General features: G+C 47.0%; 1 protein-coding gene across 7 annotated transcripts in view; it reads right to left on the reverse strand.

Annotated features, from left to right (window-relative positions):
• The window catches only part of LOC149984794 (neurobeachin-like protein 2), a 131,875-nt gene that overhangs the window by 71,369 nt on the left and 35,424 nt on the right, over nt 1-25,082 (reverse strand). For 4 of the 7 annotated variants that reach the window (XM_090186837.1, XM_090186832.1, XM_090186843.1 and 1 more), the window contains exons 9-16: nt 19,495-19,591; nt 14,606-14,712; nt 12,125-12,208; nt 9,724-9,822; nt 9,164-9,505; nt 5,492-5,820; nt 3,347-3,479; nt 1,484-1,603 (exon numbers count right to left, since the gene is read on the reverse strand). In XM_090186837.1, coding sequence (XP_090042963.1) covers nt 1,484-1,603; nt 3,347-3,479; nt 5,492-5,820; nt 9,164-9,505; nt 9,724-9,822; nt 12,125-12,208; nt 14,606-14,712; nt 19,495-19,591 — 1,311 coding nt within the window. Of the gene's footprint in view, nt 1-1,483; nt 1,604-3,346; nt 3,480-5,491; nt 5,821-9,163; nt 9,506-9,723; nt 9,823-12,124; nt 12,209-13,416; nt 13,510-14,605; nt 14,713-19,494; nt 19,592-25,082 lie in introns of all 7 variants that reach the window. The other 3 variants (XM_090186824.1, XM_090186823.1, XM_090186827.1) reach the window with 1 other exon arrangement.

A 25,082-nucleotide genomic window follows, 5' to 3' on the forward strand; every position in this document is an offset into this window, starting at 1 on the left:
ATGGTTAATGGACCCAGGATGGCTAATGCAGCTGTAATGGACCCAGGATGGTTAATGGACCCAGGATGGCTAATGCAGCTGTAATGGACCCAGGATGGCTAATGCAGCTGTAATGGACCCAGGATGACTAATGCAGCCGTAATGGACCCAGGATGACTAATGCAGCTGTAATGGACCCAGGATGGCTAATGCAGCTGTAATGGACCCAGGATGGCTAATGCAGCCGTAATGGACCCAGGATGACTAATGCAGCCGTAATGGACCCAGGATGGTTAATGGACCCAGGATGGCTAATGCAGCCGTAATGGACCCAGGATGGTTAATGGACCCAGGATGGCTAATGCAGCCGTAATGGACCCAGGATGGTTAATGGACCCAGGATGGCTAATGCAGCCGTAATGGACCCAGGATGGCTAATGCAGCCGTAATGGACCCAGGATGACTAATGCAGCCGTAATGGACCCAGGATGGCTAATGCAGCCGTAATGGACCCAGGATGGCTAATGCAGCCGTAATGGACCCAGGATGGCTAATGCAGCCGTAATGGACCCAGGATGGCTAATGCAGCCGTAATGGACCCAGGATGGCTAATGCAGCCGTAATGGACCCAGGATGGCTAATGCAGCCGTAATGGACCCAGGATGGCTAATGCAGCCGTAATGGACCCAGGATGGCTAATGCAGCCGTAATGGACCCAGGATGGTTAATGCAGCCGTAATGGACCCAGGATGGCTAATGCAGCCGTAATGGACCCAGCAAGACCTCAGGTTTCAACAGTTACCATGAAAACAGAACAGATGTAAATTGTTTTTTTTTAAATGTAATCAAACAACAAGAGACAACTGATGATCATAAACAATTGTCTTTCAATGTTCTATGTCTGTCTTTGGCACTTTGCTCTCAGCCTATGTCCTAATCCAGACATATTTTGTCCTAATCCAGACATATTTTGTCCTAATCCAGACATATTTTGTCCTATTCCAACCATATTTTGTCCTATTCCAACCATTTTTTGTCCTAATCCAGACATATTTTGTCCTAATCCAGACATATTTTGTCCTAATCCAGACATATTTTGTCCTAATCCAGACATATTTTGTCCTAATCCAGACATATTTTGTCCTAATCCAGACATATTTTGTCCTATTCCAACCATATTTTGTCCTAATCCAGACATATTTTGTCCTAATCCAGACATATTTTGTCCTAATCCAGACATATTTTGTCCTAATCCAGACATATTTTGTCCTAATCCAGACATATTTTGTCCTAATCCAGACATATTTTGTCCTATTCCAACCATATTTTGTCCTATTCCAACCATATTTTGTCCTAATCCAGACATATTTTGGCCTAATCCAGACATATTTTGTCCTAATCCAGACATATTTTGTCCTAATCCAGACATATTTTGTCCTATTCCAACCATATTTTGCTTTCCCAATTTAGTAATGTCCTTCACCCCATTGTCTCATTCTCTCACCTCATTGAGCGAGGGGAATCGGAGCTGGGCTGTCTTGCGCTGTTCTCCATCGATGTAGATGGTGACCAGATTCTGACCGAAGGGACGGCGGCCGGGAATATGGACTATATCCACAGAGTGCTGTGGGGAGAAGAGAGAGAGAGAGGAGGAGAGAGAAAGGAGGAGAGAGAGGGAGGAGGAGAGATCAAGTAGAGAGAGAGAGGAGAGCGAGAAGAGAGAGAGCAGGAGAGAGAGGGAGGAGGGGAGAGCGAGAGGAGGAAGAGAGAGAGCGAGAAGAGAGAGAGAGCGAGAGGGTGGAGGAGAGGGTGGAGGAGAGAGGGAGAAGAGAGAGAGGAGAGAGAGAGCGAGAGGGTGGAGGAGAGAGCGAGAAGAAGAAGAGAGAGAGCGAGAGAGAAGAGAAAATAGTCTTTACTCAATATATTGCAGGTAATATATGACTTCTATGCAAGGTATGCCTGCTAGATTATTGTGCTTTCTCCAAAATCTAGAAACATGAGTGTGTCTTGAACTAGTTAAACATCCATTATTAAACAGTCCCTGACGATGATCATTCATTAGAGTAACAACACAGCTGTAGTGAACAGATGGCACAGCAGCTAAATGGCTGATCCCAGCGTACATCAGGCCTGTCAGATAAGATGGGGAAACAACTACGTAATTGAGAGGCTGTGTCTCGATCTCTGATTGCATCCCGAATGGAGCAGTGGTCTGGGAGTAGTGGCCTGAGGAAACACACTTAATGTGTTGTGAAAAGTGTTACGAAATGTCATGTCATGTTTTAAATTGTATATAACTGTCTTCATGTTGCTCGACCCCAGGAAGACTATCTGCTGCCTTGGCAGGAACTAATGAGGATCCATAATAAACCCCAGGAAGAGTAGCTGCTGCCTTGGCAGGAACTAATGAGGATCCATAATAAACCCCAGGAAGAGTAGCTGCTGCCTTGGCAGGAACTAATGGGGATCCATAATAAACCCCAGAAAGAGTAGCTGCTGCCTTGGCAGGAACTAATGAGGATCCATAATAAACCCCAGGAAGAGTAGCTGCTGCCTTGGCAGAAACTAATGAGGATCCATAATAAACCCCAGGAAGAGTAGCTGCTGCCTTGGCAGGAACTAATGAGGATCCATAATAAACCCCAGGAAGAGTAGCTGCTGCCTTGGGAGGAACTAATGAGGATCCATAATAAACCCCAGGAAGAGTATCTGCTGCCTTGGCAGGAACTAATGAGGATCCATAATAAACCCCAGGAAGAGTAGCTGCTGCCTTGGCAGGAACTAATGGGGATCCATAATAAACCCAGGAAGAGTAGCTGCTGCCTTGACAGGAACTAATGGGGATCCATAATAAACCCCAGGAAGAGTAGCTGCTGCCTTGGCAGGAACTAATGGGGATCCATAATAAACCCCAGGAAGAGTAGCTGCTGCCTTTGCAGGAACTAATGGGGATCCATAATAAACCCAGGAAGAGTAGCTGCTGCCTTGGCAGGAACTAATGGGGATCCATAATAAACCCCAGGAAGAGTAGCTGCTGCCTTGGCAGGAACTAATGGGGATCCATAATAAACCCAGGAAGAGTAGCTGCTGCCTTGGCAGGAACTAATGGGGATCCATAATAAACCCAGGAAGAGTAGCTGCTGCCTTGGCAGGAACTAATGAGGATGCATAATAAACCCCAGGAAGAGTATCTGCTGCCTTGGCAGGAACTAATGAGGATCCATAATAAACCCAAATGGCACCCTATTCTCTATAGTCTCTATATAGTGCACTACATTTAACCCTGGTCAAACCTGGTGCACTGTATAGGGAATAGGGTGAAATTTGGTCCCCATCCTCTGTCCCTATATCTGTGTGTGTATCTTACCCAGCAGCAGTCTGTTAGAGGGTGTTCTGGCAGGGACACGACCATGTAGTCTTTCTTAGTGCAGACAGCCACCACCAACACTCCCTCCATGGTGAAGAAAGCCTCTAAACCTGTACCACCGGCTGTCAACAGGCTAAGCACCAAGGAGACAGGAAACACATCAATAACTGCCCCCTTGGGGGATCAATAAAGTTAACTGAATGGATTTGAATTTGATCCAACTGATGACTGGTGGCAATATTGAGTTACTCTGCCCTGTTACATACTTTTAAATCATATTGCTTTCAACGAGGGCTGTGGCGGTCATGACATTTTGCCAGACGGTTGTTGTCATGCAAAAGCCTGCTGGTCTCACGGTAATTGACCGGTAATGAACATATAAACGCGCCGTTGAAACATCTAATAATACATCTATGTAATAGACACCATCACAATAAATACAGGATTTATTCAGGTCTAAAGAAACATTAAGATGTGAATAAAACGGATTTCAGAAGAACAGAATATGAGTTACACTATGTTATCTGGCTGTGCTCCGTGACATAGACTATAGGCCAGTTCCTTTAGCTGACAAGATATGCCTATAAGTCCCGTCCCATTTGATGATTGTATAGTAAGAAGAATATAACAGAACTTAGCTGAATAAGATAGAAAGGATATTTCCCCCATTCCGGAGCGAGTGACCACACGGTGGATATGTGGAGTGTAAAAATGCTCAACTGAAACAGGTCCTATATATGCTACATTTACAGTTATTTGACAACTTTTACACTCAACATTCATCCATCAGTCTATTCTCAATGTAATCTTGTCTTTACTAATATGTACAGGCTTTCACCCTGCTTTTTTCTTCAAATGGATCATCACAGTGAGGGGAGTTTTAAACGCATGATAATGATGTTTTGATGATAAGTGTTTGATGTGATTTTAGATTGCATTGATGTCAGAGTGGTTAGAGGGACAATAGAGCCCTGAGTACCAGGTCATTAGGACCTGATGGGGGGATAATAGAGCCCTGAGTACCAGGCCATTAGGACCTGATGGAGGGACAATAGAGCCCTGAGTACCAGGCCATTAGGACCTGATGGAGAGATAATAGAGCCCTGAGTACCAGGCCATTAGGACCTGATGGAGGGATAATAGAGCCCTGAGTACCAGGCCATTAGGACCTGATGGAGGGACAATAGAGCCCAAAGTACCAGGCCATTAGGACCTGATGGAGTGACAATAGAGCCCTGAGTACAAGGCCATTAGGACCTGATGGGGGAACAATAGAGACCTGAGTACAAGGCCATTAGGACCTGATGGGGGAACAATAGAGCCCTGAGTACAAGGCCATTAGGACCTGATGGGGGAACAATAGAGACCTGAGTACAAGGCCATTAGGACCTGATGGGGGAACAATAGAGCCCTGAGTACCAGGCCATTAGGACCTGATGGAGGGAACAATAGAGCCCTGAGTACAAGGCCATTAGGACCTGATGGGGGAACAATAGAGACCTGAGTACAAGGCCATTAGGACCTGATGGGGGAACAATAGAGCCCTGAGTACCAGGCCATTAGGACCTGATGGAGGGAACAATAGAGCCCTGAGTACCAGGCCATTAGGACCTGATGGTCGTTAGTGGGTAGGGTGCTAACAAAGCATGACCACAGTGCATGAGAGGAGATTACCGTTACTCAACAGTCACGTGGAATTTTACTGCGTTCATGACTCATGACTGCCAGTGTGGCAGTAATATGGTCACCGCAACATCCCACATTGAAAACAGAGACGTGAGGGGATTTTCGCCCGGCTCGCTCATTGGGCCAGCACCGACTCGCTCATTGGGCCAGCACCGACTCGCTCATTGGGCCAGCACCGACTCGCTCATTGGGCCAGCACCGGCTCGCTCATTGGGCCAGCACCGACTCGCTCATTGGGCCAGCACCGGCTCGCTCATTGGGCCAGCACCGGCTCGCTCATTGGGCCAGCACCGGCTCGCTCATTGGGCCAGCACCGGCTCGCTCATTGGGCCAGCACCGGCTCGCTCATTGGGCCAGCACCGGCTCGCTCATTGGGCCAGCACCGGCTCGCTCATTGGGCCAGCACACATCAAGCAGTAGTGTGGTCTTAGGTGTATCCCCATCTCTCCAGTCTGGTACCTGTACAGCTGTTTCCTGCGGGGGCCTTTGCCCATACCCCGTGTCGTCGCCCCTGGTGCCCCAGCAGACGAGCGGGTGCTGGGCGTGGAGAACTCTGAGTGGTATTGTGGGAAGTCCATGTTGAGACAGAGCCAGGCGTGGAAGGAAAACCCACTGCCTGGCCAGCGCTGGACCGTGGGCACCATGATCCCTGCCAGGGGATGGGTCAGGTCAAAATACTGCAGGGCGCTGTTCCTCCCCTCCCTGGCCGCCATTGCCGCCAGCACACGGATGATGCGGGCGCAGTAAGGGTGTGTCCCCGTCCTCTTCCCTGCCAACACGTCCTTCCCCTGGTAAGGGAGAGAATTTTATCTAAGGGTGGTCATGTGCTGTATATAGGGTGCTATCTAGACAGAGGGATGCTATCTGGACAGAGGGGTGCTATCTGGACGGAGGGGTGCTATCTGGACAGAGGGGTGATATCTGGACGGAGGGGTGCTATCTGGACAGAGGGGTGATATCTGGACGGAGGGGTGCTATCTGGACAGAGGGGTGCTATCTGGACAGAGGGGTGATATCTGGACAGAGGGGTGATATCTGGACGGAGGGGTGGGATATCTGGACGGAGGGGTGATATCTGGACGGAGGGGTGGTATCTGGACGAAGGGGTGGTATCTGGACGGAGGGGTGGTATCTGGACGGAGGGGTGCTATCTGGACAGAGGGGTGCTATCTGGACAGAGGGGTGATATCTGGACGGAGGGGTGATATCTGGACGGAGGGGTGATATCTGGACGGAGGGGTGATATCTGGACGGAGGGGTGATATCTGGACGGAGGGGTGATATCTGGACGGAGGGGTGATATCTGGACAGAGGGGTGATATCTGGACGGAGGGGTGATATCTGGACGGAGGGGTGATATCTGGACAGAGGGGTGATATCTGGACAGAGGGGTGATATCTGGACAGAGGGGTGATATCTGGACAGAGGGGTGATATCTGGACGGAGGGGTGATATCTGGACGGAGGGGTGGGATATCTGGACGGAGGGGTGATATCTGGACGGAGGGGTGGTATCTGGACGAAGGGGTGGTATCTGGACGGAGGGGTGCTATCTGGACAGATGGGTGCTATCTGGACAGAGGGGTGATATCTGGACGGAGGGGTGATATCTGGACGGAGGGGTGATATCTGGACGGAGGGGTGATATCTGGACGGAGGGGTGATATCTGGACAGAGGGGTGATATCTGGACGGAGGGGTGATATCTGGACGGAGGGGTGCTATCTGGACAGAGGGGTGCTATCTGGACAGAGGGGTGATATCTGGACGGAGGGGTGATATCTGGACAGAGGGGTGATATCTGGACAGAGGGGTGATATCTGGACAGAGGGGTGATATCTGGACAGAGGGGTGATATCTGGACAGAGGGGTGCTATCTGGACGGAGGGGTGATATCTGGACGGAGGGGTGATATCTGGACAGAGGGGTGATATCTGGACGGAGGGGTGATATCTGGACAGAGGGGTGTTATCTGGACAGACGGGTGAAATCTGGGTTAATTGTTAAGGTTGGTGATGTAGATGCTTCTATGTACAATGCCAAAATAAATTCCCAGTAACTTTTGTTGCATGGCAACAAGGTTCTGATTCTGAATGGTTTTACAGCGCCCTACAGCGCCCTACAGTGCCCTACAGTGCCCTACAGCGCCCTACAGTGCCCTCTGTAAATATTGAGACCGTGAAGCACTTTTCTTTTGGAATCAAACAACGACGGAGGTTAAAGTGCGTACTGTCGTCTTTAATTTGAGGGTTTGTTCATCCATATTGGCTAAACCGTTTAGAAATTACAGACCTTTTTTAGTACATAGTCCCCCAATTTTAGGAGACCAAAAGTATTGGGTCAAATTGACTTCTATGTGTATTAAAGCAGTCATATTTGGTCCCATTTTCACACAATGACTACAGTATATCAAGCTGGTGACAGTACAAACTTGTTGGATGTATTTGGTGTTGATCTGCAACACAACAAAAACTATTTTGTGCCCAATAGAAATGAATGGTAAATAATGTGTTGAGTCATTTTTAATGTAAATAAGAATAGAATGTTCCTTAACACTTCTACATTAATGTGGATGCTACCATGGTTACGGATAATCCTGATAATCGTGAATAATGACGAGTGAGAAAGTTACAGACGCACAAATATACCCCCAAGACATGCTAACCTCTCACCATTACAATAACAGGGGAGGTTAGCATTTTATATCATACCCCCAAGACATGCTAACCTCTCACCATTACAATAACAGGGGAGGTTAGTATTTTATATCATACCCCCAAGACATGCTAACCTCTCACCATTACAATAACAGGGGAGGTTAGCATTTTATATCATACCCTCAAGACATGCTAACCTCTCACCATTACAATAACAGGGGAGGTTAGCATTTTATATCATACCCTCAAGACATGCTAACCTCTCACCATTACAATAACAGGGGAGGTTAGTATTTTATATCATACCCTCAAGACATGCTAACCTCTCACCATTACAATAACAGGGGAGGTTCGTATTTTATATCATACCACCAAGACATGCTAACCTCTCACCATTACAATAACAGGCGAGGTTAGTATTTTATATCATACCCCCAAGACATGCTAACCTCTCACCATTACAATAACAGGGGAGGTTAGTATTTTATATCATACCCTCAAGACATGCTAACCTCTCACCATTACAATAACAGGGGAGGTTAGTATTTTATATCATACCACCAAGACATGCTAACCTCTCACCATTACAATAACAGGGGAGGTTAGTATTTTATATCATACCACCAAGACATGCTAACCTCTCACCATTACAATAACAGTCGAGGTTAGTATTTTATATCATACCCTCAAGACATGCTAACCTCTCACCATTACAATAACAGGGGAGGTTAGCATTTTATATCATACCACCAAGACATGCTAACCTCTCACCATTACAATAACAGGGGAGGTTAGTATTTGATATCATACCCCCAAGACATGCTAACCTCTCACCATTACAATAACAGGGGAGGTTAGCATTTTATAGCATACCCCCAAGACATGCTAACCTCTCACCATTACAATAACAGGGGAGGTTAGCATTTTATATCATACCACCAAGACATGCTAACCTCTCACCATTACAATAACAGGGGAGGTTAGTATTTTATATCATACCACCAAGACATGCTAACCTCTCACCATTACAATAACAGTCGAGGTTAGTATTTTATATCATACCCTCAAGACATGCTAACCTCTCACCATTACAATAACAGGGGAGGTTAGCATTTTATATCATACCACCAAGACATGCTAACCTCTCACCATTACAATAACAGGGGAGGTTAGTATTTTATATCATACCCCCAAGACATGCTAACCTCTCACCATTACAATAACAGGGGAGGTTAGCATTTTATAGCATACCCCCAAGACATGCTAACCTCTCACCATTACAATAACAGGCGAGGTTAGTATTTTGGGTGGGGGTATGATATTTGGAGTATAAAGCCCAATTATTATTTTTCTAAATGCTTCTCTGTCCCAATAATTACAGAGGGCACTGTAAATGACTCTGTAAATGACTCTGTATATTGCACTGTAGATTACACAAATTAAAGCATTACAGAGCATCAATTTGAAATCAAATACCTGATCGAGGGGTCGGAGCAGCCTCAACAGAGACTTCAGCTCAGCAGGCCTCAGACAGAGAGACCCCATGTCCTGTAACATCCCCAGGAGGCCATCGGCACACTGGCGGTCCAGTCTCTGTGGCTGGGAGAGGACATGGAGCACAGCCCCCACCAGGCCGGCCTCCACAGCCACCGTACGGCAGGCCAGGGAGCCCCCGCAGACCGCAGCCAGCCACTGGGCTACCAGGAGCTGCAGGTCCCTCTGGGGGGCCAGGTCAGGCAGCCACTGTAGGAGGAGGAGGAGGGGCTGGTCGTTACTGACACCCAGGTGATGGGCGTGGGCGTGTTCCCCTTCCACCGCCTAGTGGAGAGAAGGAGAGGGAGAGAAAAGAGGAAGGCAATGAGAGAGGAGTGAGAGAGTAGTCAGAGGTTTTTGTGGAAGTCCAAATATATCTAACCCACAGAACGATGACAAGTAAAGTACTAATGGCCTTCATGACAACATGACATTCTCTCCCTTTACACTCTACATTAGTATCCCTTTAACCAGATGAAGTGAGGAGGTGTTGATCTGCTCACCATGTTCATGAGTTCCTGCAGCAGGCGTTTAGTGGGCTGACCCTGACTCTTCAGCACGTCAAACAGCTGGGAGTAGCCAATCCTCTCCTTGAAAACCTCCTGGAGGGAGAAGAACACAGACATACAAATATAGACAGGCTAGTAATGTACAGAGACACAAATATAGACAGGCCAGTAATGTACAGAGACACAAATATAGACAGGCCAGTAATGTACAAAGACACAAATATAGACAGGCCAGCAATGTACAGAGACACAAATATAGACAGGCCAGTAATGTACAGAGACACAAATATAGACAGGCCAGTAATGTACAGAGACACAAATATAGACAGGCCAGTAATGTACAGAGACACAAATATAGACAGGCCAGTAATGTACAGAGACACAAATATAGACAGGCCAGTAATGTACAGAGACACAAATATAGACAGGTTGGTAATGTACAGAGACACAAATATAGACAGGCTGGTAATGTACAGAGACACAAATACAGACAGGCTGGTAATGTACAGAGACACAAATATAGACAGGCCGGTAATGTACAGAGACACAAATATAGACAGGCCAGTAATGTACAGAGACACAAATATAGACAGGCCAGTAATGTACAGAGACACAAATATAGACAGGCTAGTAATCTACAGAGACACAAATATAGACAGGCTGGTAATGTACAGAGACACAAATATAGACAGGCCAGTAATGTACAGAGATACAAATATATACAGGCCAGTAATGTACAGAGACACAAATATAGACAGGCCAGTAATGTACAGAGACACAAATATAGACAGGCTAGTAATGTACAGAGACACAAATGTAGACAGTCTAGCAATGTACAGAGACACAAATATAGACAGGCTAGTAATGTACAGAGACACAAATATAGACAGGCTAGTAATGTACAGAGACACAAATATAGACAGGCTAGTAATGTACAGAGACACAAATATAGACAGGCCAGTAATGTACAGAGATACAAATATAGACAGGCTAGTAATGTACAGAGACACAAATATAGACAGGCTAGTAATGTACAGAGACACAAATATAGACAGGCTGGTAATGTACAGAGACACAAATATAGACAGGCTGGTAATGTACAGAGACACAAATATAGACAGGCTAGTAATGTACAGAGACACAAATATAGACAGGCTAGTAATGTACAGAGACACAAATATAGACAGGCTGGTAATGTACAGAGACACAAATATAGACAGGCTGGTAATGTACAGAGACACAAATATAGACAGGCTAGTAATGTACAGAGACACAAATATAGACAGGCTAGTAATGTACAGAGACACAAATATAGACAGGCCAGTAATGTACAGAGACACAAATATAGACAGGCCAGTAATGTACAGAGATACAAATATAGACAGGCTAGTAATGTACAGAGACACAAATATAGACAGGCCAGTAATGTACAGAGACACAAATATAGACAGGCTGGTAATGTACAGAGACACAAATATAGACAGGCCGGTAATGTACAGAGACACAAATATAGACAGGCCAGTAATGTACAGAGACACAAATATAGACAGGCCAGTAATGTACAGAGACACAAATATAGACAGGTTGGTAATGTACAGAGACACAAATATAGACAGGCTAGTAATGTACAGAGACACAAATATAGACAGGCTGGTAATGTACAGAGACACAAATATAGACAGTCTAGTAATGTACAGAGACACAAATATAGACAGGCCAGTAATGTACAGAGACACAAATATAGACAGGCTGGTAATGTACAGAGACACAAATATAGACAGGCCGGTAATGTACAGAGACACAAATATAGACAGGCCAGTAATGTACAGAGACACAAATATAGACAGGTTGGTAATGTACAGAGACACAAATATAGACAGGCTAGTAATGTACAGAGACACAAATATAGACAGGCTGGTAATGTACAGAGACACAGGCTGCCTCCCAAACGGCAACCTATTCTCTATATAGAACCCTATGGGCCCTGGTCAAAAGCAGTGCACTATACAGGGACTATGTTGCTATTTGGGACAGAGAAAGAATTAAAGAACTTCCTCCCTGGCAAAGAGCCACACAACAGACAGGAGGATAATGAGACTGTCTAAACAAGAATGAAAACAGTGTCAAGCCTTATCCGGCTCTTTTTCTGTTCTGATAATGTGTATGTGTGTGTGTGTGTGTGTGTGTGTGTGTGTGTGTGTGTGTGTGTGTGTGTGTGTCAGACAGAGGAAGACGTTACTAGAACTATGATTTTGTAATGAAGAGCCTTGCCTAAGACCTGAAGACTGTGTAATCTCCATGAAATACTGCCTAAGCTTCAACTGGGAGAGCTAATGTAGTCTGGATGACTAGGGTTCAATACCCAGCGGGCCACACTAGTTGTAGAAATCCTTACCTTGGCAGAAGGGGAGTTACTCATGATGGATGTGAGGACTCCGAGGGCATGGACTGTAATGCAGTCGGAACCTTTCTCCAAAACCTACACAGTCAGGGGGACATAATAATATGTGACACCGCAGACTTAACATACAGTATGTACAGGTGACACCCCACACCAACTCAAGGGGACATATATACATGAAAACACACACAGGGAAAAGACAGAAGTTACCATAACAACTGGGTCAATCAATGACAGGTGTTGACATGCAGAACCCAAACCATCACACAACTAATAAGATTGTAAAAGTCTTCTGCCACAAAAAAAGAATGTGACACACAAGCAAAACCCATTGTCACACAATAACCGAGCGCCGCTAAGGACACAGATTCCATCACACATCTACAACCACAAGACATTGTGAAAGATACCAAACCAGCAGACATGCAGGAGGACGATCCCAACAGGAGCCTTGAGACAGTGAGGTGATACATGCTCGGAGAGATGAGCACACACACACACACACACACACACACACACACACGCACCACGCGCGCACACACACACACACACACACACACACACACACACTCACAATCTGACCTACTGATGACAGCAGGACACTCAGCCTCTATTAGAGAATATAGTGTGTAAGAAGAGAGAGAGGCTCATATCCACCTGCAATAACACACTGAACGACTGAACTATACTATCGTTAACTATTGTTATATTCTAAAACCAGACATTTTAACAGAATCTAGAAACCGTATGTGGACCATCTTAGAGAATGTTCTCTATAGTGGCCGTTTTGTTTCTGTCAGTGAATGTCAGTTTGTTTTAGATTTTTTTTTTTAAATCCCTCAGTGTTTTGTTCCTGGATCCCTCTGGGAGAATGAATGTATTTAGATTTGGGGGGGTGGAGAGGGGGCTGTATACTTGACTGAGTTCTGTGGAAAAACAAACTAATGGTTTGAAAGAAGAGAGAGAGCTACTAGTCTAGTACACAGATCATCCTACCCTCCATCTCTCTCTGAGCTCTTTAAACAGGATGCCTCTTTACCAGGAAGTCTGGCCAGTCGCCCTCATTTGTAGATTATGCCGGTAGTGCAATTATACTATGTAGCTATAGACTGAGGTGGGTGGGGGAGGTGAGAAGGGAGGAGAGGAGGGAGAGGAGAGAGCATGAGAGAATGAAAGAGAGGGCAAGACAGAGAGAGAGATAAAGAGAGGAGGAGAGAGAGAGAGAAGAGGCTGAGTTTTCTGCTGACAGTCAGACCTATTTCAACATGATCACGGAGGGAAAGTACCTGGTCTACTTCCACCTCTGTGTCCGTGAGCAAACGTGTGGTGAGGTCACACACCCCCTCACGCTCCGACCTACACCTTTTACTGTGATAGAGCTACAGGACAGGACACACAAACAGACAGACAGACAGACAGAGACAATGTGAACTCAGAGAGGACCATGTTTGGCTCTCCACTGTGGCAGCACCTGCTGCAGTATGGCCACACCTGCTGCAGTATGGACATACCTGCTGTAGGAAGGACACACCTGCTGCAGGAAGGACACACCTGCTGCAGGAAGGACACACCTGCTGCAGTATGGACACACCTGCTGCAGTATGAACACACCTGCTGCAGTATGAACACACCTGCTGCAGTATGGACACACCTGCTGCAGGAAGGACACACCTGCTGCAGTATGGACACACCTGCTGCAGTATGGACACACCTGCTGCAGTATGAACACACCTGCTGCAGGAAGGACACACCTGCTGCAGGAAGGACACACCTGCTGCAGTATGGACACACCTGCTGCAGTATGAACACACCTGCTGCAGGAAGGACACACCTGCTGCAGTATGAACACACCTGCTGCAGGAAGGACACACCTGCTGCAGTATGGACACACCTGCTGCAGTATGGACACACCTGCTGCAGTATGAACACACCTGCTGCAGTATGGACACACCTGCTGCAGTATGAACACACCTGCTGCAGTATGAACACACCTGCTGCAGTATGGACACACCTGCTGCAGTATGAACACACCTGCTGCAGGATGAACACACCTGCTGCAGTATGGACACACCTGCTGCAGTATGAACACACCTGCTGCAGTATGAACACACCTGCTGCAGTATGGACACACCTGCTGCAGTATGGACACACCTGCTGCAGTATGGACACACCTGCTGCAGTATGAACACACCTGCTGCAGTATGGACACACCTGCTGCAGTATGGACACACCTGCTGCAGTATGAACACACCTGCTGCAGTATGGACACACCTGCTGCAGTATGGACACACCTGCTGCAGTATGGACACACCTTTGATAACCACTGACATTAGACAGACAGACAGACAGAGACAGACAGACAGACAGACAGACAGACAGACAGGAGACAGACAGACAGGACAGACAGAGACAGACAGAGACAGACAGAGACAGACAGACAGGACAGACAGAACAGACAGAACAGACAGAACAGACCTTGCTGTTCTGGATGAGTCGGAGGATGTGTTCGAAGCAGTTGTTGTTGAGGAAGATGGCCTGCAGCACCGGTCTGTCTGAACACTGCAGGATCTCAGGAACCGAAGCTGTTGAGGACAATACGACTCATCATCAACAACACCATAAATAACTTGTCACATTTACAACAATAATAAATAACTGGCCTTCAGAGATAAACCTTCATATAGAAGAGAGATGTCTCATGTTTTGACTGTCAGGCAGTCTGTGGGCCAGTCTGTGGGCCAGTCTGTGGGCCAGTCTGTTGGTGCTATCATGCCAACTCCCTGTCACTCATTATCATGCCATGTTTGGCTTGAGAAGGACAGCAATGAAGTTGGCCCCATATGGAACAGATATACAGTGCCTTGCGAAAGTATTCGGCCCCCTTGAACTTTGCGACCTTTTGCCACATTTCAGGCTTCAAACGTAAAGATATAAAACTGTATTTTTTTGTGAAGAATCAACAACAAGTGGGACACAATCATGAAGTGGAACAACATTTATTGGATATTTCAAACTTTTTTAACAAATTAAAAACTGAAACATTGGGCGTGCAAAATTATTCAGCCCCCTTAAGTTAATACTTTGTAGCGCCACCTTTTGCTGCGATTACAGCTGTAAGTCGCTTGGGGTATGTCTCTATCAGTTTTGCACATCGAGAGACTGACATTTTTTCCCATTCCTCCTTACAAAACAGCTCCAGCTCAGTGAGGTTGGATGGAGAGCATTTGTGAACAGCAGTTTTCAGTTCTTTCCACAGATTCTCGATTGGATTCAGGTCTGGACTTTGACTTGGCCATTCTAACACCTGGATATGTTTATTTTTGAACCATTCCATTGTAGATTTTGCTTTATGTTTTGGATCATTGTCTTGTTGGAAGACAAATCTCCGTCCCAGTCTCAGGTCTTTTGCGGACTCCATCAGGTTTTCTTCCAGAATGGTCCTGTATTTGGCTCCATCCATCTTCCCATCAATTTTAACCATCTTCCCTGTCCCTGCTGAAGAAAAGCAGGCCCAAACCATGATGCTGCCACCACCATGTTTGACAGTGGGGATGGTGTGTTTAGGGTGATGAGCTGTGTTGCTTTTACGCCAAACATAACGTTTTGCATTGTTGCCAAAAAGTTCAATTTTGGTTTCATCTGACCAGAGCACCTTCTTCCACATGTTTGGTGTGTCTCCCAGGTGGCTTGTGGCAAACTTTAAACTACACTTTTTATGGATATCTTTAAGAAATGGCTTTCTTCTTGCCACTCTTCCATAAAGGCCAGATTTGTGCAATATACGACTGATTGTTGTCCTATGGACAGAGTCTCCCACCTCAGCTGTAGATCTCTGCAGTTCATCCAGAGTGATCATGGGCCTCTTGGCTGCATCTTTGATCAGTCTTCTCCTTGTATGAGCTGAAAGTTTAGAGGGACGGCCAGGTCTTGGTAGATTTGCAGTGGTCTGATACTCCTTCCATTTCAATATTATCGCTTGCACACTGCTCCTTGGGATGTTTAAAGCTTGGGAAATCTTTTTGTATCCAAATCCGGCTTTAAACTTCTTCACAACAGTATCTCGGACCTGCCTGGTGTGTTCCTTTTTCTTCATGATGCTCTCTGCGCTTTTGACGGACCTCTGAGACTATCACAGTGCAGGTGCATTTATACGGAGACTTGATTACACACAGGTGGATTGTATTTATCATCATTAGTCATTTAGGTCAACATTGGATCATTCAGAGATCCTCACTGAACTTCTGGAGAGAGTTTGCTGCACTGAAAGTAAAGGGGCTGAATAATTTTGCACGCCCAATTTTTCAGTTTTTGATTTGTTAAAAAAGTTTGAAATATCCAATAAATGTCGTTCCACTTCATGATTGTGTCCCACTTGTTGTTGATTCTTCACAAACAAATACAGTTTTATATCTTTATGTTTGAAGCCTGAAATGTGGCAAAAGGTCGCAAAGTTCAAGGGGGCCGAATACTTTCGCAAGGCACTGTATATATACATATTGCAGCAAACACGCATCCAAGATTCATAGAAGATTCTTGTAACATCTCAATCAATCAAATGTATTTATAAAGCTCTTTTAACACCAGCAGATGTCACATCAGCTGATGTGGGTGGTTAACACTGAGACACAACAGATATGTTGCATGTATTATATTAAAAACGTAAGGGGGAACCTGTCAGCTAAGCCTTCGGAGGTCTCACATTCACATTTCAATACGTTGCATACCACTGTCTGACGTCCTGCAACATGAGACTTACTGAAGAAAGAAGAAAAGTCCACCGTGAGCAGGAGGAGGAGAGGAGGAAGAGGAAGAGAGGAGGAGAGGGGTAGAGGAGTAGAGGGGTAGAGGGGTAGAGGGGTAGAGGAGGAGAGGAGGAGAGGAGGAGAGGAAGAGGAAAGGAGGAAGAGAGGAGGAGAGGAGGAGAGGAAGAGGAAAGGAGGAAGAGATGAGGGGCAGGGGACAAAGAGGGAAAGAATAAGGAGAGGAGGAGGATGAGGAAGAGGAAGAGGAGGAATGACTCAGTAACAGCAGTGAATCTATTTTGTTATTAAGTGGCGATCCCTCAACAATCATTCTCATGTTAGCACATTGGTAGTAGTCAGTGACAAATATCAAAGCTGTGCCACCAGAGACTCTGGGTTCGAGCCCAGGCTCTGTCGCAGCCGGCCGCGACCGAGAGGTCTGTGGGGCAACGCACAATTGGCCTAGCGTCGTCCGGGTTAAGGAGGGTTTGGCCGGTAGGGATATCCTTGTCTCATCGCGCACTAGTGACTCCTGTGGCAGGCCGGGGGCAGTGCAGTGCGACTTGGTTGGGTTGTGTTTCGGAGGACGCATGGCTCTCGACCTTTGTCTCTCCCCAGCCCGTACGGGAGTTGTAGCGATGAGACAAGATAGTAACTACTAACAATTGGACACCACGAAGAAAAACAACTATAAGGAAAGCATTACTTTTTGTAGAGGTTACATTGTCAGAACATACACTTTCTTATAATATTCATAGATCACTCTTATAATTCCTATCTATGTAGGAAATTCATCACAATCATATAATGAATTGTTTATGTCATATAAGGGATATACCATATATTATACAAAAATATGTGGACACCCCTTCAAATTAGTGGATTCGGCCCCAACTGTTGGTGACAGGTGAATAACATTGAGCACACAGCCATGCAATCTCCATAGACAGCAGGTAGCCTAGTGGCTAGAGCATTGGACTAGTAACCGAAAGGTTGCAAGATCGAATCCCTGAGTTGACAAGGTAAAACCTCTGTCATTCTGCCAGTAGAATGGCCTTACTGAAGAGCTCAGTTACTTTCAACGTGGCACTGTCATAGACTGCCACCTTTCCAACCAATGTCTGCCCTGCTAGTGCTGCCCCGGTCGAATAGAAGTGCTGTTATTGTGAAGTGCAAATGTTTAGGAGCAACAATGGCTCAGCCATGAAATGGTAGCTCTGTTGGGGATTCATCAGAATAGTTGGGTAACATAGATAAGATGTTTTATTTTCATTATATGCTTGTGAGTTACTTCTCATTTAGAATGTATCTTGTTGTACTATAGTGGTGGCCATTTGCAGTTATACTTTCTCTGTCCTGGGGTCAGTTACTTGGGCCGCAGAGAGGGGAGAGTTCAAGCTTGTCTTCATATGTATCATATCTTTTAAACCATGTGAAGGGATGATTGAAGGGGAACCAATTATCTCTTGGCTCCACAATGTCTGTGTGCCAGTCACTGTGTCTCTGTGATCTTGTCCAGGAGGGGTGTATTTGATATATGCCTGTTGATGAGGTTTTGTTTTATGGTCCTGAGTGGTACCAAGAGCGAGGTAAGAACATAGTTTAGGAGACAAAGCTGAACGATAATTTATAGCCAATGCTGTCTGGCTCTGTGTGTCTTTGCTATAAAGGATTTCAGTTGCAATGTATAAGCACTCTCAGAGAATTCATTTATAGACACTGAATTGATCTGAGAGTCACAGGGTTGTGATGGAGCTCATAATAATTAAAGATGGACTTTACGATAACTCTGACTTGTGTGGTGGTTTGGTCTCATGATTTGGTAAATACAGGAAATGTTCACTATAGCTCACAGAACGGGACCACCGAGTGCTGAAGCGCACAGCGCATAAAAATCGTCTGTCCTCGGTTGCAACACTCACTACCGAGTTCCAAACTGCCTCTGGAAGCAAAATCAGCACCAAAACTGTTCATTGGGAGCTTCATGAAATGGGTTTCCATGGCCGAGCAGCCGCACACAAGCCTAGGATCACCATGTGCAATACCAAGCGTGGGCTGGAGTGGTGTAAAGCTCGCCACCATTGGCCTCTGGAGCAGTGAAAACGCATTCTCTGGAGCGATGAATCACTCTTCACCATCTGGCAGTCCCAGATTCGTCAATCGGTTTGTCAGATGCCAGGAGAACCCTACTTGCCCCAATGCACAGAGCCAACTGTAAAGTTTGGTGGAGGAGGAACAATGGTCTGAGGCTGTCATTCATGGTTCGGGCTAGGCCCCTTAGTTCCAGTGAAAGGAAAACGTAATGCTACAGCATACAATAAATGTAAATAGATGTTTGTCTATGGAGATTGCATGGCTGTCAGCGAATCTGGGTTTGTGGCTGAAATAGCCTAATCCACTAATTGGAAGGGGTGTCCATACATACTTTTGTCTATATAGTGTATAATACAAAACATACTAAATCAGTTACTTATTAGATTTCTGTACTAATAATCTTCTTCTGTCATAGAAGATTGTTATTTGTTTTTCATGGTTGTTTTCCATATGGGGCATGATGGCACAAACATTAGTGGGACCAGACTAATATTTGGGGATTATATTTTGGATGATGAGGCCTCATACTCAGCATGTGACTCTGGAGAGTGATGAGGTGTTCCTCCCAGCTCTGCCCGTCCTCCTGCTCGTTCCCTAACCCTGGAGGCCGGTTCCAGTTCAGGACCTGGAAGTATCAGAAACAGTTGCATACCTCCATTAACTCAAACACTAATGCCATGCCTAACCACACTCCTACCCTAAACCAGACCAAGCTTCAATTGATAGAAAAGAGCAGACACTTACAGCTGTCCCACCAAGATCAAGCTACTACAGCCACTGCTGCTACTACAACAGCCACTGCTGCTACTACTACTACTACTACTACTGCTGCTACTACTACTACTACTGCTACTACTACAGCCACTGCTGCTACTACTACAGCCACTGCTGCTACTACTACAGCCACTGCTGCTGCTGCTACTACTGCTGCTACTGCTACTACTGCTGCTACTACAGCCACTACTACTACTACAGCCACTGCTGCTACTACTACAGCCACTGCTGCTGCTGCTACTACTGCTGCTGCTACTACTACTACTACTACTGCTGCTACTACTACTGCCACTGCTGCTGCTACTACAGCCACTGCTGCTGCTGCTACTACAGCCACTGCTGCTGCTACTACAGCCACTACTACTACTACAGCCACTGCTGCTACTACTACAGCCACTGCTGCTACTACTACAGCCACTGCTGCTGCTGCTACTACTGCTGCTACTGCTACTACTACTACAGCCACTGCTGCTGCTACTACAGCCACCACTACTACTACTACAGCCACTGCTGCTGCTGCTACTACTGCTGCTACTGCTACTACTACTACAGCCACTACTACTACTACAGCCACTGCTGCTACTACTACTACTGCTACTACTACAGCCACTGCTGCTACTACTACAGCCACTGCTGCTACTACTACAGCCACTGCTGCTGCTGCTACTACTGCTGCTGCTACTACTACTACTACTACTGCTGCTACTACTACTACTGCTACTACTACTACAGCCACTGCTGCTGCTGCTACTACAGCCACTGCTGCTGCTACTACAGCCACTGCTGCTACTACTACTACAGCCACTGCTACTGCTGCTACTACTACAGCCACTGCTGCTACTACTACTACTACTGCTGCTACTACTACTACTACAGCCACTGCTGCTGCTGCTACTACAGCCACTGCTGCTGCTACTACAGCCACTGCTGCTACTACTACTACAGCCACTGCTACTGCTACTACAGCCACTGCTGCTACTACTACTACTACTACTACTGCTACTACTACTACTACTGCTACTACAGCCACTGCTGCTACTACTACTACAGCCACTGCTACTACTACTACAGCCACTGCTACTACTACTACTACTGCTACTACTACTACTACTACTGCTACTACAGCCACTGCTGCTACTACTACTACAGCCACTGCTACTACTACTACAGCCAGTGCTGCTACTACTACTACTACTGCTGCTACTACTACTACTACTGCTACTACTACAGCCACTGCTGCTACTACTACTACTACTACTACAGCCACTGCTGCTACTACTACAGCCACTGCTGCTGCTGCTACTACTGCTGCTACTGCTACTACTACTACTGCTGCTACTACAGCCACTACTACTACTACTACAGCCACTGCTGCTACTACTACAGCCACTGCTGCTGCTGCTACTACAGCCACTGCTGCTGCTACTACAGCCACTGCTGCTACTACTACTACAGCCACTGCTACTGCTGCTACTACTACAGCCACTGCTGCTACTACTACTACTACTACTACTGCTGCTACTACTACTACTGCTACTACTACTACAGCCACTGCTGCTGCTGCTACTACAGCCACTGCTGCTGCTACTACAGCCACTGCTGCTACTACTACTACAGCCACTGCTACTGCTACTACTACTACAGCCACTGCTGCTACTACTACTACTACTACTACTGCTGCTACTACTACTACTACTGCTACTACTACAGCCACTGCTGCTACTACTACTACTACTACAGCCACTGCTGCTACTACTACAGCCACTGCTGCTGCTGCTACTACTGCTGCTACTACAGCCACTACTACTACTACAGCCACTGCTGCTACTACTACAGCCACTGCTGCTGCTGCTACTACTGCTGCTACTACTACTACTACTACTGCTACTACTACTGCTACTACTACTACAGCCACTGCTACTGCTGCTACTACTACTACTACTACTGCTACTACTACTGCTACTACTACTACAGCCACTGCTGCTGCTACTACAGCCACTGCTGCTACTACTACTACAGCCACTGCTACTGCTGCTACTACTACAGCCACTGCTACTGCTGCTACTACAGCCACTACTGCTGCTACTACAGCCACTACTGCTGCTACTACTACAGCTACTGCTGCTACTACAGACACTGCTACTGCTGCTACTACAGCCACTGCTACTGCTGCTACTACAGCCACTGCTACTGCTGCTACTACAGCCACTGCTACTACTACTACTACTACTGCTGCTACTACTACTACTACTGCTGCTACTACTACAGCCACTGCTACTGCTGCTACTACAGCCACTGCTGCTACTACTACTACTACAGCCACTGCTACTGCTACTACTACAGCCACTGCTACTGCTGCTACTACAGCCACTGCTGCTACTACTACTACTACAGCCACTGCTGCTGCTACTACAGCCACTGCTACTGCTGCTACTACAGCCACTGCTACTGCTGCTACTACAGCCACTGCTACTGCTGCTACTACAGCCACTGCTACGGCTACTACTACAGCCACTGCTACTGCTGCTATTACAGCCACTGCTGCTACTACTACTACTACTGCTGCTGCTACTACAGCCACTGCTACTGCTGCTACTACAGCCACTGCTACTACAGCCACTGCTACTGCTGCTACTACAGCCACTGCTACTGCTGCTACTACAGCCACTGCTACTGCTGCTACTACAGCCACTGCTGATGCTGCTACTACAGCCACTGCTGCTGCTGCTACTACTACTACTGCTGCTACTACTACTACAGCCACTGCTGCTGCTACTACAGCCACTGCTGCTGCTACTACAGCCACTGCTGCTACTACTACAGCCACTGCTGCTACTACTACAGCCACTGCTGCTACTACTACTACTGCTGCTACTACTACTACAGCCACTGCTGCTGCTACTACAGCCACCACTGCTACTACTACAGCCACTGCTGCTACTACTACAGCCACTGCTGCTACTACTACTACAGCCACTGCTGCTGCTACTACAGCCACCACTGCTACTACTACAGCCACTGCTGCTACTACTACAGCCACTGCTGCTACTACTACAGCCACTGCTGCTACTACTACTACTGCTGCTACTACTACTACAGCCACTGCTGCTGCTACTACAGCCACCACTGCTACTACTACAGCCACTGCTACTACTACTACAGCCACTGCTGCTGCTACTACAGCCACCACTGCTACTACTACAGCCACTGCTACTACTACTACAGCCACTGCTGCTGCTACTACTACTACAGCCACTGCTGCTGCTACTACTACAGCCACTGCTGCTACTACTACAGCCACTGCTGCTGCTACTACAGCCACTGCTGCTGCTACTACTACTACAGCCACTGCTACTACTACTACAGCCACTGCTGCTGCTACTACTACTACAGCCACTGCTGCTACTACTACAGCCACTGCTACTGCTGCTACTACTACTACTACAGCCACTGCTACTACTACTACAGCCACTGCTACTGCTGCTACTACTACTACAGCCACTGCTACTACTACTACAGCCACGGCTGCTGCTACTACTACTACAGCCACTGCTGCTACTACTACAGCCACTGCTGCTACTACTACTACAGCCACTGCTGCTACTACTACAGCCACTGCTACTACTACTACAGCCACTGCTGCTGCTACTACTACTACTACAGCCACTGCTACTACTACTACAGCCACTGCTGCTGCTACTACTACTACAGCCACTGCTGCTACTACTACAGCCACTGCTGCTACTACTACTACAGCCACTGCTGCTACAGCCACTGCTGCTACTACAGCCACTGCTGCTACTACAGCCACTGCTGCTACTACTACTACAGCCACTGCTGCTACTGCTGCTACTACTACTACTACCACTGCTGCTACTACTACTACTACTACAGCCACTGCTGCTACTACAGCCACTGCTACTGCTGCTACAGCCACTGCTACTACTACAGCCACTGCTACTACTACAGCCACTGCTACTACTACTACTACTACTGCCACTGCTGCTACTACTACTACTACTGCTACTACTACTACAGCCACTGCTGCTACTACAGCCACTGCTGCTACTACAGCCACTGCTGCTACTACTACTACAGCCACTGCTGCTACTACAGCCACTACTACTAATACAGCCACTGCTACTGCTACTACAGCCACTGCTACTACTACAGCCACTGCTACTACTACAGCCACTGCTACTACTACAGCCACTGCTGCTGCTACTACTACAGCCACTGCTGCTGCTACTACAGCCACTGCTGCTACTACTACTACAGCCACTGCTACTGCTACTACTACAGCCACTGCTGCTGCTACTACAGCCACTGCTGCTGCTACTACTACTACAGCCACTGCTGCTGCTACTACAGCCACTGCTGCTGCTACTACTACTACAGCCACTGCTGCTGCTACTACAGCCACTGCTGCTACTACTACTACAGCCACTGCTGCTGCTACTACTACAGCCACTGCTACTGCTGCTACTACTACAGCCACTGCTGCTGCTACTACTACTACTACTACAGCCACTGCTGCTGCTACTACAGCCACTGCTGCTGCTACTACTACAGCCACTGCTGCTGCTGCTACTACAGCCACTGCTGCTACTACTACTACAGCCACTGCTGCTGCTACTACTACAGCCACTGCTGCTGCTACTACAGCCACTGCTGCTGCTACTACTACAGCCACTACTGCTACTACAGCCACTGCTGCTGCTACTACTACAGCCACTGCTGCTGCTACTACAGCCACTGCTGCTGCTACTACTACAGCCACTGCTGCTACTACAGCCACTGCTGCTGCTACTACAGCCACTGCTGCTGCTACTACTACAGCCACTGCTGCTGCTACTACAGCCACTGCTGCTGCTACTACTACAGCCACTGCTGCTACTACAGCCACTGCTGCTGCTACTACAGCCACTGCTGCTGCTACTACTACTGCCACTGCTGCTACTACAGCCACTGCTGCTGCTACTACAGCCACTGCTGCTACTACTACAGCCACTGCTGCTGCTACTACAGCCACTGCTACTACTACAGCCACTGCTGCTGCTGCTACTACAGCCACTGCTACTACTACAGCCACTACTACTACTACTACTACAGCCACTGCTGCTGCTACTACTACAGCCACTGCTGCTGCTACTACTACAGCCACTACTACTACTACTACTACAGCCACTGCTGCTGCTACTACTACAGCCACTGCTGCTGCTACTACAGCCACTGCTGCTGCTACTACAGCCACTGCTGCTGCTACTACTACTGCCACTGCTGCTGCTACTACAGCCACTGCTGCTGCTACTACAGCCACTACTACTACTACTACTACAGCC

The sequence above is a fragment of the Oncorhynchus mykiss genome, chromosome 2 (genome assembly GCF_057628025.1).
Source record: "Oncorhynchus mykiss isolate SJ-2025 chromosome 2, ASM5762802v1, whole genome shotgun sequence".
NCBI classification, from domain to species: Eukaryota; Metazoa; Chordata; class Actinopteri; order Salmoniformes; family Salmonidae; genus Oncorhynchus; species Oncorhynchus mykiss.